Source organism: Cyprinodon variegatus, unplaced genomic scaffold (genome assembly GCF_000732505.1).
Source record: "Cyprinodon variegatus isolate N-32 unplaced genomic scaffold, C_variegatus-1.0 Scaffold1141, whole genome shotgun sequence".
Classification (NCBI taxonomy): domain Eukaryota; kingdom Metazoa; phylum Chordata; class Actinopteri; order Cyprinodontiformes; family Cyprinodontidae; genus Cyprinodon; species Cyprinodon variegatus.
Genome location: NW_015151594.1, coordinates 157,259 through 174,942, shown reverse-complemented (window position 1 = coordinate 174,942; position 17,684 = coordinate 157,259). Strand labels below are relative to the sequence as shown.

At 37.1% G+C, this 17,684-nt stretch overlaps 1 protein-coding gene across 3 annotated transcripts in view; it reads right to left on the bottom strand.

Annotated features, from left to right (window-relative positions):
• The window catches only part of dock4 (dedicator of cytokinesis 4), a 154,612-nt gene that overhangs the window by 31,430 nt on the left and 105,498 nt on the right, over positions 1 to 17,684 (bottom strand). For 2 of the 3 annotated variants that reach the window (XM_015400736.1, XM_015400738.1), the window contains exons 27-43: positions 17,309 to 17,403; positions 17,080 to 17,155; positions 16,797 to 16,897; positions 16,605 to 16,663; positions 15,347 to 15,495; positions 13,778 to 13,863; positions 11,730 to 11,756; positions 11,279 to 11,374; positions 11,110 to 11,170; positions 9,006 to 9,099; positions 7,604 to 7,752; positions 6,994 to 7,080; positions 6,780 to 6,884; positions 6,360 to 6,501; positions 4,761 to 4,927; positions 2,093 to 2,179; positions 297 to 473 (exon numbers count right to left, since the gene is read on the bottom strand). In XM_015400736.1, coding sequence (XP_015256222.1) covers positions 297 to 473; positions 2,093 to 2,179; positions 4,761 to 4,927; positions 6,360 to 6,501; positions 6,780 to 6,884; positions 6,994 to 7,080; positions 7,604 to 7,752; positions 9,006 to 9,099; positions 11,110 to 11,170; positions 11,279 to 11,374; positions 11,730 to 11,756; positions 13,778 to 13,863; positions 15,347 to 15,495; positions 16,605 to 16,663; positions 16,797 to 16,897; positions 17,080 to 17,155; positions 17,309 to 17,403 — 1,758 coding nt within the window. The remainder of the gene's footprint in view (positions 1 to 296; positions 474 to 2,092; positions 2,180 to 4,760; positions 4,928 to 6,359; positions 6,502 to 6,779; positions 6,885 to 6,993; positions 7,081 to 7,603; positions 7,753 to 9,005; positions 9,100 to 11,109; positions 11,171 to 11,278; positions 11,375 to 11,729; positions 11,757 to 13,777; positions 13,864 to 15,346; positions 15,496 to 16,604; positions 16,664 to 16,796; positions 16,898 to 17,079; positions 17,156 to 17,308; positions 17,404 to 17,684) is intronic. The other variant, XM_015400737.1, reaches the window with a different exon arrangement.

The window sequence follows — 17,684 nt, the reverse complement described above, 5'->3', positions numbered from 1 at the left end:
CTGAAAGCTCCATTCCATCCTCTCATTCCAGCATCAACCATCTATCTCATTTTTCTGCTTCCAACCCCCTCTTGCTCTCCACTCATCTATAAATTCGATCAAAACCTCACCAGGCCGCTCGTGCATCCATCCATCCATCCATCCAGCTGTTCGTCTGCTCTTTCTTTCCCCTCCCCATGCAGCCCCTCTGCTGCATACATCCCACCTTCATACATCATTAGGCAATCTATATGTCAGTGCTTCCCGACCCTCGCTTTCTGACCCCCCCCAACAAAGTACGACTGAGCCATTCGTACCTCTTGGTAGCGGGCCAAGCCTCCGTTGACAGCGGCGTCGATGACCCCGTTCAGGCACATAGTGAGGGGGTTGATGTTTTGCATCTGCCGGCTCTGACACTGGGCGATCAGCGTGCGCAACTGCAGGTTCTTGTTCTCTATCACCTCGATGGCGTTCTCCAACGGGCTCACCTCCACCTGTGATCAGGGAGGTTAGAAAAACATTTTTTCAGATGTTACAGATTTTCTCACTGCATGCACCTCTTCATACAGCTCCTCATAAACTGGTTATTTATTTTAAGAATATTTTTATAAAAACAAGCATACATTTAACACAATCAGTGATTTTGTTCATTTTGAAGGGTATGGCTTACAGCCAATTAAATGACTAAATTTCACCATCCCATGAGATGAATACTAGTTTGCAAACTGTGTTGGATAGTCAAAACAAAACAATGCAAAGTTTTGAAAAATTAACAGTACGACTTGACTGTTGCCCAGCAGACAGCCATTGATGCCACCTTGGTAACAAAGCTGGCTGTTCACAGGGTAATCATGGAAAGTTTAGTGGAAGGAAAACCTAAAATCAATGATTTTTGCAGTACTAAAAACATATTAAAGGTGCATTATGATTCAACTAAAACATAGTTGATGTAATCCTGTGAGATAAAAAGTAAATTTCTAGATGGTAATTATTTAAATTTTCTATGCTAAAACATAGTTGATGTAATCCTGTGAGATAAAAAGTAAATTTCTAGATGGTAATTATTTAAATTTTCTATGCTCGTCAAGCAGGTGAAGCTAAAAAAGCGCCGGTATCTTCCACATTTTAAAGTTTCTGAAACATTCTCCAACACATTTTTCCTTTTAATAATCCTAGAAAGTATGCATTTAATGAGCAATATTATATAGGCAGCTGGGTATTAGTTTTTTTTTTATAATCTTAAAATAGTGGACGCTTTCGCAAATTCCTTACCTAGCATTAAAGTGTTTATTTGTGTTTATTTTGTTCAGTTATGATTAAAATCAGTAAAATATATTTTTTTCTTAAAATGAGCTGTAACTACAACAAAAACTTTATTAAAATACAACAATCTTGAAATGTTATTCTACATATTCAATCCATTAGATGAACAGAGCTCTGCTTAAGGAAACATTTTTTCTTTCTTTCTGTACTTGAGTAGTGAACTAAAATAATTCAAAGCATTTCGCAAAAAGAAAAACTAAAAATCAAAATGCTCTCCACTGCTCAGAAGTGGGTGATAATTATCTTGACGTCTATTCAACAAGTGTACGCATGCAGCAATTACTCCGCTCCTGGTCACTTTTGTGTACGCTCTTCTTTTCATCCTCCATTTTCAACTTTCTCACAAAGCTTAATCCTTCCACCAATTTCCTATTTCATATGCATTTGTGCTGTTAAACCATCGCAGGGTAATGCAGGCTTCCCTTTCAGACAATTTCACACCACGCTCAGCAGCTGGAACTAAAGAATATGAGCTTAGACCTTAAGAGACACATGCTGCTTCCTGTTTTGCATATTCAGAAAACAATAATGTATTCAAATATCAACCCAGCTCTTTGGGATCTGAATTTAAAAAGAAGGAAAAAAAGAGGATTCCATTTTTTTGAAGAAAAAAATGTGAAAATGGAAGAAATCTAAACATTTGCAGCGTTTTCTTGAGGAAGCCAATGTTTACTTGGTTACTGCTTGAGCTTTGGATTGCAACTTTCAAAAATTGTAGTGTACTTGTGTGTGGCGGATGTGTTTGATTTTATGTCTTCAAGGTAATTTTATCAAGAGTGTTCACACTCACCAGCTCCCTCTTCTCGACTTCAAACCAGCGGGAAATGCCTGGGAGACTCTGAACCAAAGTCAGGGTAGTTCTCTCCACCCACAGGCTCTGAGAAAAAGAAAAACAACCCAAGACACTTTCATGAGATCGTGTTTATCATAAAAATAAAATAAAATCCATCCCCACTCACGCCTAATGCACGGATGCTTTCAATTTCTTACACTTTAGCTCAAACTTAAGGATGAGCAGGCTGCCAAAGGTTCACTTTGGATGCAGATAAGGCGTCATGTCTGATCTCTTATGCCATCATTCACGTTCCAGCGCTTACACAGTCATCTTGGGTACTTGTCAATACACCGGCGTCTCGCAAGGTCACTCTGACAGAATGTAAACTACGGCAACTCGAGTATTTACAGGAGGCTCCTAATGTTAGACATTCATCCTATAGTGCTGCAGACGTGATACAGTTAACTACAATGTAAGCATGTCAACAAACCCCAGGAATGGAAAGCTGCTTGATATTCATTGTCCAGGTTTATCCTTTTACAGGAGGCACATAAAACTCTCTAGTGTTTGCATCCATTATATTTTCAAAATCTCACATTCCTTTCTTGCACAAGTATTTCTACCCATGGCATTTTTATTGATATGCAACCAAAAAAATATTGTGTTAATTATGTGTTCAGTATTTATACTTCTTTATTTTCATAGTCTTAAATCAAGAAAAGTACAATCAACTACCTTTAGCAGTAAGCTAATTAAAACAGGGTGATTTAATTTGGGTATAAATCCAACTGTTCTGGTCGGTTCCAATTCAACTGAACGGCCTATCAGATAAACATCTTTATTTCCTTGCCATTGAAGGAGCTGTAGAGATGTAGGGTATATGTCAGTGCAACAACTGGAGTTGTGTCCTCCACTAATCTGGCCAGAATGATGGAGGAATAAAGATTTGTTGAAAGAAAGCAATAAAATTGTCTAGATCAGTGATTTCCAACCTGGGGTTGGGCTGGGATGGGTTTTGCTCTATAAGGACCCAAATGCAAAATAAACCAAGATTTTATCAACCAAAAATTTTTATAAAAAAAAAAAAAATTGTCAATATTTTTTTTTATTTTTACTTTGATTGAAAAAAAAAAAAAAATCAATACAATTTTTCATGGAGACAAACAACATCCCACTACTGGGGTTTCAGGAGAAGGCCAGAAGTTTCATTAACACATTGAATGATGAAAGCAAAGTAAAAAAGATAGTGAATCCAAATATTACTCAGTTATTTCCTGATTTGTCAAGTTTAGATGTCTGTATAGGGAACTTATTCGGAAATGCTCAGTTTTTTTGTTAAAAACTGTAGATTTGTAACTTAATTTGATTTTATACTTATTTCAGTAAATTCAGTCACTTTCTTTCATGAAATGTCTGAGCATTAAATTTTAAAGTGAAGGAAATTATTTTTTTATTTTATTTTATAATCAGTTGTACTTTCTATTTTTGGAAAATAACATCTAACCAAGGGGGCCAAGGGGGTACACAAGTCAAACAAGGCTGATAACCACTAGTCTACATTGCAGTTGGCCACAAGCAATACAGAAGAAAAGCAGACATGAGGAGGAAAAGCGCATTAAATATATTGGCATCAATCTGTTGCAATGTCTCCCCTTTTTTATTTAAAAGCAGTGCTGTTTTTTTTTTGGCTAAAAATGCTTTAAACACCAATTGGAATCAATGTTGAGATACAGGATTGGCTGATTTGTTTACAGTGTCTTTTTTTCAGGACCCCCCAAAAGAGCGGCTGAGAGCCGATATGCAACATCGATCCAGTGTCCTCACACTGAAGGAGGATCTTCCGACTCACTACACAACCCTGCTGCCCTTTATTGATTTTATTCCTTTAAAGGCCAAGAAACCCACCTGAACATAACTTGCAGGAGGTAAAAAAAAAGGCAAAAAAAAAAGCAGGAAGTTGAGAGAAAATTCTGGCATAGATACAAAGTCTATGCTTTCCCAAGAAAAGAAAATATATATTTTTAGGGTGTCGTTTGATGACTTTTTCATTTGTGCCCATCATACAATAATCATACATTACCTCACCCTCCGTGGGCTCTAGTCTCAACATTAATGTTTATTGCACGCTATTTCTACTTCAAGGCCAGAGACATCCGGCCTAAATGAAAATGCGATACTGTGATTAAATTTAGCCAAGTAACCTTGATGGAAGTGATGAGAAAACGGCATGAAGCTTGTGTGCAATAAAAGCTGAATATTTATGAGAGTAATATTGTGCACTGTGTTGCTGGGCGTCTCAAAGTGTGTGCAGCTGCAGGATCAAATCAGCCTGAGAAGGCTTCATCTGTGCTCAAGCCTTTACGCGGCTCTGACTACTGCCTGGGTTTCTGTGTATAATTACTGATGCCGCTTTCCCGATGAATAAAACATGCACTATATACACATACTAATACCTGAGCAGAACCTACTGCTGCCTACATGCTGCATGATGGAGGAGCGAGGTCATGCAAGATGTCAATAAGGCTGTTTCAACTGGCTCTGTAGGAGAAGGTGCCGATAGAATTACTGGAGTTTTATTCTCTGACTTCACACCATGGACTATTTTAGAGTTTCTCCACTCACATTCAAACCAGCCTTTTATTCCCCCCACATGCCTTTTTGCAGAAATCTACTTTATGTCTACCTTAAACTCGTTCTCCTTGTCTTTGGTGCCCTTGTGAAAAGGCCGGTCGTATCTGAACCTCCAGATGTGATTAAACTTGTAGAAGCTTTTGATGTTGTCCGGCACCCCGTCTCGCTGTAGCACGTCTTGGCTCTCTGGAATGGGAGTTACAGCGTATATTTGCAGGTCTGAAAGGGCCCGCCCCCCCGCAGGTCAAGGAAAGTACAAGAGAGCAACGTATGAAAAGTGCTGCGGGGCTGAAATGGACCACAATTTTTTCAAAGATCTGAAAGAATACGGGAACCTGAGGCTGAGAGGCAGATGGAGACACATTCACATACATAAGTATTGTTAAGTGCATTGTGCACAGGAACATGGTGGGAAACTAAAGCTTGGTTAACATAAGATGTCTAAGGCTTACCAAAGCATGGCCCAGTCTAACCATCATTTAGGAAATACACAACCTGATGTGCAGCTTTATAATAGGAAGGACAGCTGATGTACATGATTTGAGTTCCTTAGAGTTTGAATCCAGGATACACGAATGGCTGAACAATCTGACAGAGATGCTATTGATTGCCCTGATGTGAAATAAACCAGTGAGGATGTAAAAAATCCCCATCAATGTCTAGTTCCCATGTAACTGCCCCCAGCTCAAAAAAGCCACAAATATATATAATTTTTTTCCCATGTTTACTCTTCGAATGAACATCTTCACAGACACTGCATGAATGCATCCTGATCCTGACAATTTACATGTGGATGCTTAAAATTCACATGAACACATTTAGATTAGAATATATGCAAATAAATTTCACATGTTCACAAGTGCAAATAACTTTCACTTGAGCACACATACCATGTGCAAATATATATTTAGGTGCACATATGCATGGATGCCAATATTGCCTATTTGTAGTAACATACAAACATACAGCCTATAAATATGTTTCTGATGAAGGTAAAAAGTGCTGTATTTCTTATCCCTGCAGTCTGTGTTTTGTTTCAGTACTTTTATGTAGGCCAACACTTGTCCCATACATTTGTGTGAATTATTAACAAGGCCAGCATGTTGTATTTATGAATTTAAACAATGCTTAGAGGGGAAGCATGCTTTCCTGTTGCTACTTAAGGGATTTATAGAGGGGTTGTTTGCTTAGGTTTCGGAAAATCCTTCCTTTTAACCTTATTTTTTTCAAGATTAGATCAAGATGATTCATTTTATACTGTTTCCTTTGACTAACCAAATAGCAGATTATTCCTGTTTGCTAGTTTTTGGTAAAAAACAGCATCACTAGAAAGAGTTTTCCCATAATCTAGTAAAAACTAATGTTACTCTCTTTGAGAAACAAGCTCCAGGGCTTATTTTCAAAATGGATTCCCCACCACAGTGTGCATCATTGCAAATTTGGCATACAGCATAAACTATGTAGTACTGTACCCCTTCCTTGTCTGCTTTTGCATGTCAATGGTCTTTGATTATGATTGCAAAACAAACAGCAATATATGGCAAGTCATAGCTTATTATGGGCGGTTATAGATACACAAAATGCAAAGGTGCCTGTGCATTGTGCTATCAGGAGTCTATTGCATGGTTTGAATATGTATTGCTCAGGATACACTGTGCATCAGCCTGGTATATGGTCTGGTCCGGCTGGTTGACGTGCTGCATGGCGATGGCGTGGGGAAACTCATTGAGCATCCGCTGCTGGAAAGCCTCCAGCCTCTCGTAGTCATGGCCGCGACACACAAACTCTTTATTCTGCAGCAGAAGGGGGCGAATGTAAGGGAAAAGGCCAACACAGGGTTAGATTGACATCTAGTGGCTGTAGCATGCAACTACAGACTCCAACAAGGATGGTGCCTGTTACATCATTAAATGGTGCAGAATAAAATTTGCTGAATGTCACCTTTACGCTGAAAGAGTCTTATGTAAGACAATGTTAATTCTCTCTGCAGGTGTATTTCAATTTTGCAGAGGGAGAACATGTTACAAAAAAAGACAATATAGAGAATATGTAAATCTTTTTTTTTTTTTACCCGTAAGAAGAAAGGGAACTTCTTTCCATAGAAGCCAACTCTGAAGAATTCCGGCTCTAATCTTTGCTGGTCCATTATTTTGTCATACAGGGATGCTTCCCTCATCTAACAAAATAAATAAAACAATATTAAAAAAAATAATAATTCACAGTATTTGTTTCTTTCTTTTGAAACGAAATAGTGAAAAGTTCTACCCGCTGCTCTCACAGCTTACCCTCATTTTGCTCAAGTTCCTATAGTCGTAGTACGACTCGTACTGATCTGCAAGCTCCCTGCACAGGATGATGCCATTCTCCCAACACTGGCGATTCACAAAGAAAGAAAACAGGAAAAACATCAGAAAAAAAACATGAGAAAAGTAAACTTGGTATGTAGGGTAGCAATCAAACCACTTGATGGCACTATTGAGCTATCAACAATCAAAAACCAAATGCATCCTGTCCACAGACAGGTACTGGTGCAGAGCACAGCAGAATTGCTAATTAAACAGAAGGCTTTTGTTTCCTGCTGCCTCCTGGCCCCTGCGCTGTCGTACCAGCAGATGGTGAAGCCGCTGAATGGAAGGGAAATGTGGACTATTAGTGAAAAGAGGAGCAGTTTGAAAAACTCTCTCAATTCATATGGGATGTTGACATTTCCAATCATATGTCTCAGCCAGAAGTGAGCATTTGCAAGCAATAGCATCAGAATAACAATAAAACCTGCTTAACTGTGGAACAGTTGCTGTATTCAGCAAAAATGAGAGAAAAAAGCAGCATAAAATGAACAGTAATGTTTTATACGTACATACGGAGAAACCTAGATCATGTTGTGTGTTGGCTCACCTTTCCCCTGTCGAAGTTCTGAATGATGGTGAGATGCAGGAACTCCTTTCTCTGCCACTCACTCTGCATGGGGTAGTTAAGGAACTCTCTGAGCGGCCTGTCTGACCACTCAAGTAACTCGTCATACAGCAGCAGGGTGTAGGAAGCCTCTGCAAAATAAACACAATAGCAACTGTTCAGATTGGAGATTTTGAGCAAAAGAACAATTTGATGACAATAAAAAAGCTTCTCAGATGCATCTACACATCTTTAACTTTGTGATGTTGGAACCAAATTCTCACTAATTTTACTGGTATTTTATGTTATTATTTGATGTTCTGTTGGAATGGCAAATTAGGCTAAAATGCAAGCCTCAAGGCTCAGTTATGCCTGAAGGACGTACGCAGACATGACGTCTGCAACTTTCATACTCCATGCAGCTTTTCCTCTTGTACCTAATATTCTGGCCAGCTCCTGGACAGGCTGCATTATACAATGAAATTGAATACACAGCTGTTGCCAGCTTTTTAAAAGCCTCTTCATGACAGTAGATTTCACAAGATGTCTTTAGAAGTTTATATTTGCAAAACCTAGTCGGCAGGATCTGGTACTCGTCAATGATGTTTTTAAGAAAATGTAAAAAAAAAAATTGTCCTAGGTCCATGGAGTGGAAATTCTGTCCGTGTGGATGCCGAGCCTCAAGGCATGGGAGTTAAAATGGCATAATTTAGCAACTTGGACCTCAAGCATAAAAGCCATATAAGGCTTCTAACAGGTTTTCTTACAGAATTACTCAAATTGGGAATCAATAGTGTTTTCAAATTCTGACCAAATGATCTAGCAAGTTTTGCTAACTCTAACAACTCTTTTTTTTTTTTTTTTTAAATGGGACTAGCTGCAAATATAGAGACTTATTCTATTGTTGTTGGAGACCGATCGCTTAATTAGTCTTGCTGGAGATCGAGCCTTATCCTTTTCTTCCAACAAACATTGCCAGATTTTGAAATGCAAATGCATTTTGGGACATATTCTGATGGACACATACACTGACCGGAAGTACAGCTTGATAGAAAAAAAGTTTTTTGCAGCTTGTCTTATATCAGTAGTGCCTCTGACCAGCATCCCTATATTTGCTGAATCCACATTATGCACACATTATGATGATGCCACCATGTTTCTACATGAGGACATTTATGTATTTATGTAGGTTGATGTATCTATGTATATATTTTGCCACAGTTTTTCTATCTTATTCGGGGAAAAATTCTTCAGAATGATAACACATAAAATCTCAATAAAACATATTTGTGCTAAAAATGTGCCAAAACATAGAAAGGTTCAAAGAGTATGAACACTAAGATAATGAAGGATGAAGAACCAGATGCATAGCATAAAAAAGACAACCTCTCTTTGAAGGGAGTACCTGTGTAGTTTTGAGCTTTTAGGTGGAGTTCATATAGTTTGTGGATGTAGCGGATGTACATTTCCTCCTTGTTGAGTTCAGTTTTGTAGAAGTTCTGCAGACAGGTGATTGAGTTGAAAGGGATGCAAAAAAAGATGGAAGGAAAATGGGAGAAAGGCAATTGAAATAATCAATTTAAAGTTGGAAATAAGCACAAAAATAATAATAAAAAAAGATAAGACATATCAGATGCATAATCACAAAAAACATTCACCCACACACCCATAGGATGTATTTAGTTACATGAATTTCAGCAAAAATTTCAATGCATAAAGGAACAAACCAGAACCACTTTGCACATGAAAGAGTACATTGTCTTCATATTATATTAATATATTCTTTTTTGAAAAAAAAAGAATAAATTATATTTTGAAAATGATCCTATAACATGTGTTTTATGGTTTGTATTGCTATTAAGATTTACATTCTAATTGTAATTAATGAGTCATTTCCCATCCTTTATAATGAAGATCAATGAGAATGACTTGTCCTGTGGCTCCTTGTCTGGATAAGTCATGTGACCTGCTCTAAAGATAACAATTGGCGTAACACTATAACAGTTGAAATACAAATCATTAAAGGTTATAAAATATTTTATTTTTAATCGGCTGCAGTAGTGGGATTGAACTGAGACACATTAGTGGTGGAATTTTCAAAGAGTCGTATCAAAACAGAGCGTAGACATGCTTGTGTTAGCCTTTAGCAAATGGCAGAAGAACAACAGCAGGAGATTTAACTACGTTTATGAAAACAGTGTTGAATGAAACCAGGTTTTAAAAAGAAATTTCAGTAGCCTTTTTTAAAAAGATAATAAGGCTGTACTGCTGAAATAAAGAAGGGACAAACCTGTGGGACAATTCTGAACTCTCATTCATATACATGGTCAGTATCTCAATATGTGTACTTGTGCGTTCTCATGTGCTCAGTAATCTAGAAACGTCATCACCCTCAGCCCTAGTACAGTTCCAATTCACAAGAACGCGAAGACTGAGAACAGACAAAGTCCCCGGATGTTGTTCTCACCCCTCGCTATTTACCCAGCATGCATCAGAGCAGACTTGTCCATTCTTGAGATTAATAGCTGTTCCAGCATGCACTGCAGCAGCTTTCAACGGAGCGCTCCACTAAAAGTTAAAAGTTCTCATTTCTGTTGATATTGTTTAATAAAAGTATCTTTTAAGATCATTTGATGCGAGAATATTATACTTTAAAGCGTCACTATACGGTCCATTTACCAACTTAAGGCATAATTTAAAAAAAATTCTGAAGTTGAGAGGACCAGCAGACCTCCGAGGGTAACGGCAGCCAGGGCTAACCGCAGCCCTCTCTCGGCATAGCCGTGTGTTAAGGACCGTTGGCTCTGATGCCGAATTTTTTGCTTTATTTGGCAAAATGTTCATTTGATTTGTGTTTATCTGACTGTTAATTATTATTCCCCCACTAAATAAAAAATAATAATAATTTATTATTATCCATAGACTATTAATAACAGGAGGTGAAATGCAGCTCTAGACGAGCCGGGCATATGGTGACGTCATCAGTACGCTTCTGTTCCAATTGACCCATATTTATGCTGCGTACTCCCGTTCTCACCAAGTCCATACTTTCCTGTGTTCTTCTCAAGAACATACTTGGCGAGGACAAGAGTCCGTACTCGCATTCTAGTGAATTGAAAAACGGCCATGGTAGTTCCAAAAACACCTGGTATAACGTTACATTGATCAGTATGTGTAGAACCCCTGTTAGCTTTTGCTTGTGTAAACAATCTGTTTGTTAACTTTATGCCACCAACTTATTGTTAGCCAATTCTGAATTTTCTGAGTAAAGGACATGACAGAGGCTGTATGATACTGATAAGGTCAGTCAATTATTTGTTGTTTCTCTTGAAACCAATAATGTAATTTAAATTGCTGCTCCATTTTTGTGATCTTGTCTTTTTTAAAGTTGAAATCCAACTGCTTAAGGGCATATCTTACAATAATGTTCATATATCAACCGGATGTTTAGATGAGTGCAAGCTAAAGAAAAATAATCTGTTTAAGGAAAGAGCATGCTATAAACTTACCAGTAAGCTGACAGTGCAACCAATCTTTTTACCATCAACTTCCCCCAACTTCATACAATCCCTGGGGATGAAATACAAATATATAAAACTAATTGTCATGGGAACTGAAGCAGACAGCCTCATGCATCTCAGAAGACAAGTGTGAGTGAGTGTGTGTGTGATCTTTGACCTGTAGTCCAGCAGCCTTTCCATCAGACGAGTGACGGTTGCAATCAGAGAGATCCCGCTCTCCCTCCACGTCTCCCTCTCAATCTTCTTCAGCAGGCTACAGGACAAATGAAGAGAGACAAGAACAAGACAGAGAGAACGTCAATATCTGAAAAGACGAGAGAGAAAGAGGTGGAATGGGAACACAAGCAGCAATGGAAGAAATTACTGAAGAAAAAAGATGGCACAAAGCAAGGAGGAAATTAATCTCAGTCATGCAAGGATCACCTATGCTTGTAGGCTCGCCTGCTGGAGTTATAATATAAAATCAAGCAAAATATCGATTATAAGAACTGGCTGGTTTGATGGAAAGTTAGAACACACACACTAGAGCTCTTTCTGGGTCCGACCAATCGTTTCCCCTGTTTCCTTTCACAAAGACGACACAGAGACCAAAGAGGAGAGCATCTTACCTAGGGTACGGACCAAACAGAGGAATTCTACTCCAGGCGGGAAGCATAGGCGGAATAAATTAATATTAACATGATTAAAATCAGCACAAACTTAGACAGCTCAGCTTACGGGGTGGATAAAGTCAGCAGGTGGGACAATTATAGGAGAACAAAATAGAACTAAAATATGCAGAAATGATAGAAAATCAATCTATTGCAATTTAAACAGTAAAAGCAAAAAGTTAAAGACTAGAAACAATAATACAACGATGATAATAATAATAAAATCAGATTATGAACAAAATTTCTTCTATTGCATATGTACACAGATACATATAGACATTAATCTGCATCAGTATTTGGTGATCTAGATACAGTCTGTTCTCATATGTGTATCAGTTATGGGAATGTGAATGATTTACAACAAAAACATCACAGTTTGATTCCCACCTACAGTATCTTACAAAAGTATTCATATATTTTAAACTTTTAGACATTTTGGCAGGCTCTGACTGCAATCCTCAAGGTTTTTTTTGTGGGATTTTGGGTATGGACACCTGTGGGGTCCCTGACCCTGCAGAAAAAAAGCTCCCATGATACAGGAGGGAGGAAGAAACTAAGTAATAAATGTTTTTAAATTATTATCCTAAAATAGAAATTTAACAATAAGATGGAGAATTAAAACCCAAGGAACGACTTCCCACAAGCGGATTTACTGAGTCCATGATGTAATACATGTGATTTAGTCTTAGCATAAAAACAGGATTTTTGTTGTTGAAATGAAGCAAACTAGCTAAGTGAGGAGAGCATTATGCAGCGGTGCCACCATTAGATGGTTTAGTCCACACATTTCTGTAGGTAAGGCAATATGAAAGTCATAATTTTTTTTTAGAAAGCCATAAGAAATTTTCCTTTCAAACAGCCACACAGGGGAAACAGAAAAAATGATCAGAACTTACAATAATAATAACTTATAATAATAATAATAATAACTCTGCATTTAACCCATCCCCTTGGGGAGCAAAGGGCTGCCATTGTACAGCGCCCGGGGAGCAGTGTGGGGTTAAGGGTCTTGCTCAGGGACCCAGAGTGGCAGTCTTTAGGAGTGGAGAATTCAACTCACAACCTCAGGATTCAAAGCCCTATGCCCTAACCACTAGGCCGCCACTCCCTCACGAGGCCGTCTTGACCTAAATCCAATAGTGATGTCTGGTATGACTTAAATATTATTGGCCTTAAGATGTTTTGAAGAGAACAATAAATTAGATTTTGTTTGTCTTTAGATGTGGCCAGCTGGTAGACACACCCATAAAGACTGTCAACTAACTGCAAAAGGAGGAGGTTCAATGAATTACCACAGGGACCTGCATGCATGCATCATGCACAGTCCGTAGTTTTATTTGCAAAAGTTCTCTATAAATTATTTAAGCTCTTCCTTAAGTAAAGTAGCTGGGCACAGCTTTCTTGCTATTGCTTAAAATCCCATTGAGCTGTAGTTCTGGCTCTAGCGATACAACAATTAGACCTAGTTCAAGGGGTGGGAATACTTTTGTAAGTCCTGTTTGTGAAAGTGAGGAGACAATTGTTATGCAAATGAAGCTGGATTATTTCAATTTTAAACAGGAGTGATTTAACAATATATTCCAACTATAAGCCCACAATGAAGGGCAACAAGAAGAATAAAAACAAATGATAAACGTAGGAAACAAATACACACAAGCAAACAAACAAACATTAAGCAGATGCAAAATAAAATCTGCAAAGAAAAGGACAGATAGGAACAAGGCCCATGGATAGATGTAGTGTGAGTGAAGATCACAGTGACAACACCGAGGGAGAAGATTCACTACTTACCTCATCATGTAACTAATCTACTTGATCTTCACTGCTCCAAATGTAAAACTCCTCATCAATGATTTCTTAATACTAATCTTGAAATTGACTATTAATAGAATTTCAAACAGAGCTTCTCTGTTTTGTCTCTACTCTGACTTTAAAAGGTTTCCATGCAAAAAAGGTTCTTTATTATTCAACCCTGTCTGGGTTCTCTCAATCTTTTATTAACTCACATGCTGTTGAAGAGCTCCCTGTACGTTTCGTCTCCTTTACCCTCAGACATCAGACTGTCCAGTTTATCAATCAGCTTGGCCTCCACCTGTGAGGGGGACAGAGCAACTTTAATAAAATGACTGGATAGAAGTCAGACTCTGAGGTTTTCAAGCTCTGAACCAATGACTGATTTGCATCATAACTTGCATATTAAAAGCAGCAGCGTTTCTTTGTCTTTGAGTCGTTTTTGACTTTAATTTCTGCATAGATGCAACCTGAGCTTTGCATGAAATCATATTAATCTACACTCACCCTGCTTATTTTGAGCCACATGCGCCTTTCAGAAAGCTGAACAGTTTATAGATGAGGCTCTTTTTTATATATATATATTTTTTTTTACTTTCTACATGTTATGTAACATAGTAAATTCTAAAATGTTTGTTAACTTGCACCAGTGTTTCCCAACTTTTTGACTTGTGTACCTCTTTGGGCATTTTTTCTTACCATGAGTACCCCTCTCAGTCAAAAGTATTGATAATTGTCCAAGTGTGAAACATACAATCACTGATTTAAAAAAATGACTATTAATAATTTAATTTAAGCATTTAATTCTTAGGCATTTTATTCATTCCGTCTCAAGTAAAAACAACATCAATATGTTGCCTGGAAGTTAGTAGGGAATGGAAATGAATGCAAAATAAAACCATACTATAAACCAGTATTTGTAAAACTGGACTTCCTCTGAGTGACTACCTTATAGTTACATTTTAATGAAATGCAAACAAAATACTGAACAAAAATTATAGTCAAAATTATTTAATTAGTTTCGTTTTCATCAAGACACCTGAGCTGCTTTGATGAGCTCTGATAGCTCAGAGTGAAAAACAGCTGATCCCAGGCTGTTCTCTACATCCAGTATGTTCCCCTGCTTGGTTTTTAAGTGTGTCAAAGCTGAAGGTTGAACTCAAACATATAAGAAAAACTTACTTTTTGGATGATAAAAGCTTGTTTAAATTTTCAATTGGGTCCTCTCAAAGCAGATCAGCTCCCAGCCCTATTTTATTTTACGAACAAATAAAGTATTTTCATGTACCCCTTGCAATGCACTTGCGGACCACTAAGGGTATGAGTACCTCTAGTTGGGAATCACTGATTTCCACCATGAAGGAGAATCTATTTTTAAACAGAAAAAACACAAAAGGACTGCTAATGCATTAAAGCAGCCAAAGTATTGTGTATAATTCATCATGAAATAAAGTCACTTTCACTTAGATTGCTTTAGTACAACTTGGAGTTAATCGGCTGAAAAAACAACTCCTCTGCAAATAAATGAAGGCTTACAGTTTACTTAGAGGCTGTTCCAAGAGAAAACCCAACATGTTTTTGTTTGGAGGGAAAATATGTGAAATTGAATGTGAAGCAAAAGCCTTAAAAAAAAACAAAAAAAAAAAAACATTTCTGCTAAACAACAAGACGCTGAATGTCTGGAGTAAAAACTTGACTTTTTATCAACTCAAACAGCTGCTATCATCTCCTTTAAAGCGTAAAGATGAAAACTATCGCCTGATGTAATTTTAAAAGTGGCCCACCTGTTTAAAATTGCCGCTGCGCCTCTGCTCCCAGTCCATCATGTCATGGAAGATTGGGATCATGACATTCCTTAGATCAGGTTGAGGGACCAGGGTCACTTCCAGGAACGGCCCAATCATGGCCGGGATAAAGTTCAACTTGTGTTCCCCTGGATCCAAGACAAGGTTCAAACCAAAGGTTAGACTTTCAATTTACTGATGAACCGTTGGACTTGAAATCAACCCTGAGGTTTTACTGTGAGAAGCTCCTCTTTGTTGGTTATGGACTGTAAAACTTCTCAAAGAATTTGCTTCATCAGGTCCTCTTTTTCTTTCTTTCTTTTTTTTTTAATGTTACATCTAATTGTGGTACCATGTTAATTTTTAAAGATTTAATTTAGGCTCATATTATCATACATTGCTGCTTGTTAAATACTATATAGCAATCTTTAAAAATTAGCTCCTTTTCACAGTGTTATAATCTAAGATTTTTTCTGTTAACTTCAATGAATATGTCTTACAATAAATAAAAATAAAAATCTACCTGGATAACTTTTTAAAGCCCCTTTTTCCTCTGCTAGGCTGTAATATCCTGCTTGGATAAAGCACCCTGAAAACTAGCTTCTTTAGCAAAGATATTGGAATATTTACGCCAAAGCATGACCACGCAGTTTACATTTTCTTTAACCAATAATCATCAAAATTACCAAAATAAAATATCCTTTAAATGATGGTTTTATTTATTCAAACACACCTGTGACACATTAGAAATTATTTGAAACTAGGACTGAAACAATGACTCGGATTAATTGATTATTGAAATGATCACTAACTAATTTAGTAAACAATAAATCTTTATCTGGAGTATACTCCACTAAATACTTTCTTTTAGCTGAAAAAGGAACCCACTCAGAGCATTAATTATACCAAAATTGTTAAAGTAATATTTAAATATTCACTTTCTTTTTTGCCAATATGCTCTATCCAGAACTCCACAAGAGGAAAAGTTTTAGCTTTACCTGGTTTCATTCTGTAAAAAATCTTTAAGGAATCGTTCGCAATCCGATTATCAATCGATTAACCGAAAAAATAATCAACAGGTTAATCGATTAGCAAAATTATCATTAGCTGCTCAAATTGTGTACATCTACAATTAAAGGTTTATCTTAAAATGTAAATATGTAATAAATAGTTTTGGTTTATTACGTTACAGTATAGACACATTTTTCATGAGGTTGTAATCCTTGTAAGCAATAATCTAAGCACTTTGGACAGTTACCTAAATTCTGCCACATGCTGAAGATCTCACAGCCCATCATTACACGCATGTCTCCGTATCTGCATGACAAATTATTTAACATTATCCAAAATGCATGTTAGTGACATGCAAAATATTCTACGGACTTGCAATACAGATTGAATGTCTATAATTTTCAGAAGTTAGTGTTGGTGAGCAATAGATAGCACTCACTTTTCCAGAATCTTCTTCCTCTTGGATGGCGAGAAGGATTCAAGCTGAAGACAAGGCTGGTTGATGAATATGACAGACAGGTAGAAATACGAGTCCCAAACCTGAAAAACATGACAAATCCAGCTCTCCTTTGATATGTTTGATTTTCATGAATTTTAACATTTTATTTCTATAGTCTGATCTGTTTTAGTTCTATTTACTATTACTGATCAATAAATAATTAAGAGAATTAAATCCTTTAATAATCTTTTAGTTATGCTCCAAAAGATTCAAAAAGTCATACCTTGTAATCAAACTTGTCATTGAGGAAGTTTTTCCTCAGCGCATCTGAAAGGTAGAGGACGGTTGTGATGATGACGCTGAAAGAAAAAGAACAACAGAAAGTATAAATGACAACAGAATACCTATTATGCTAATTATCAAAAAGAAAGAAAAAACAAGAAAGGTAAAAAGGTAGATTGGAAATCTTGCTGTAATCTCAGATTTAAATGTTTTGTTGTTGAATGTCTTACTTGTTTGTGACGAGTCGCATCACCGTCCAGTCTTTGGGAAACATTTCGGGTCTGATTAGGATTCTGAAGACTGTGAAGATATGAAGCAGGAAGTCCTGCAACATGAACACAACAACATGTGGTCAGGCAACACTTACAGGAAGTTAACATATTCAGATAAACTATTTGCTGTTTTTTTTCCCCAAATAACGTTGCATTAATCTTCATCCTGGTCCAGTCCCATTATAAACTAATTATTGTGCTCACTGTCGGACAAAAAAGCTTTCTCCTCCACTGATGACTTTTAAAAATATATACAAAAAAAAACAAAACACTATATATATATATATATATATATATATATATATATATTCAAATAAGACAAAAACACACAACT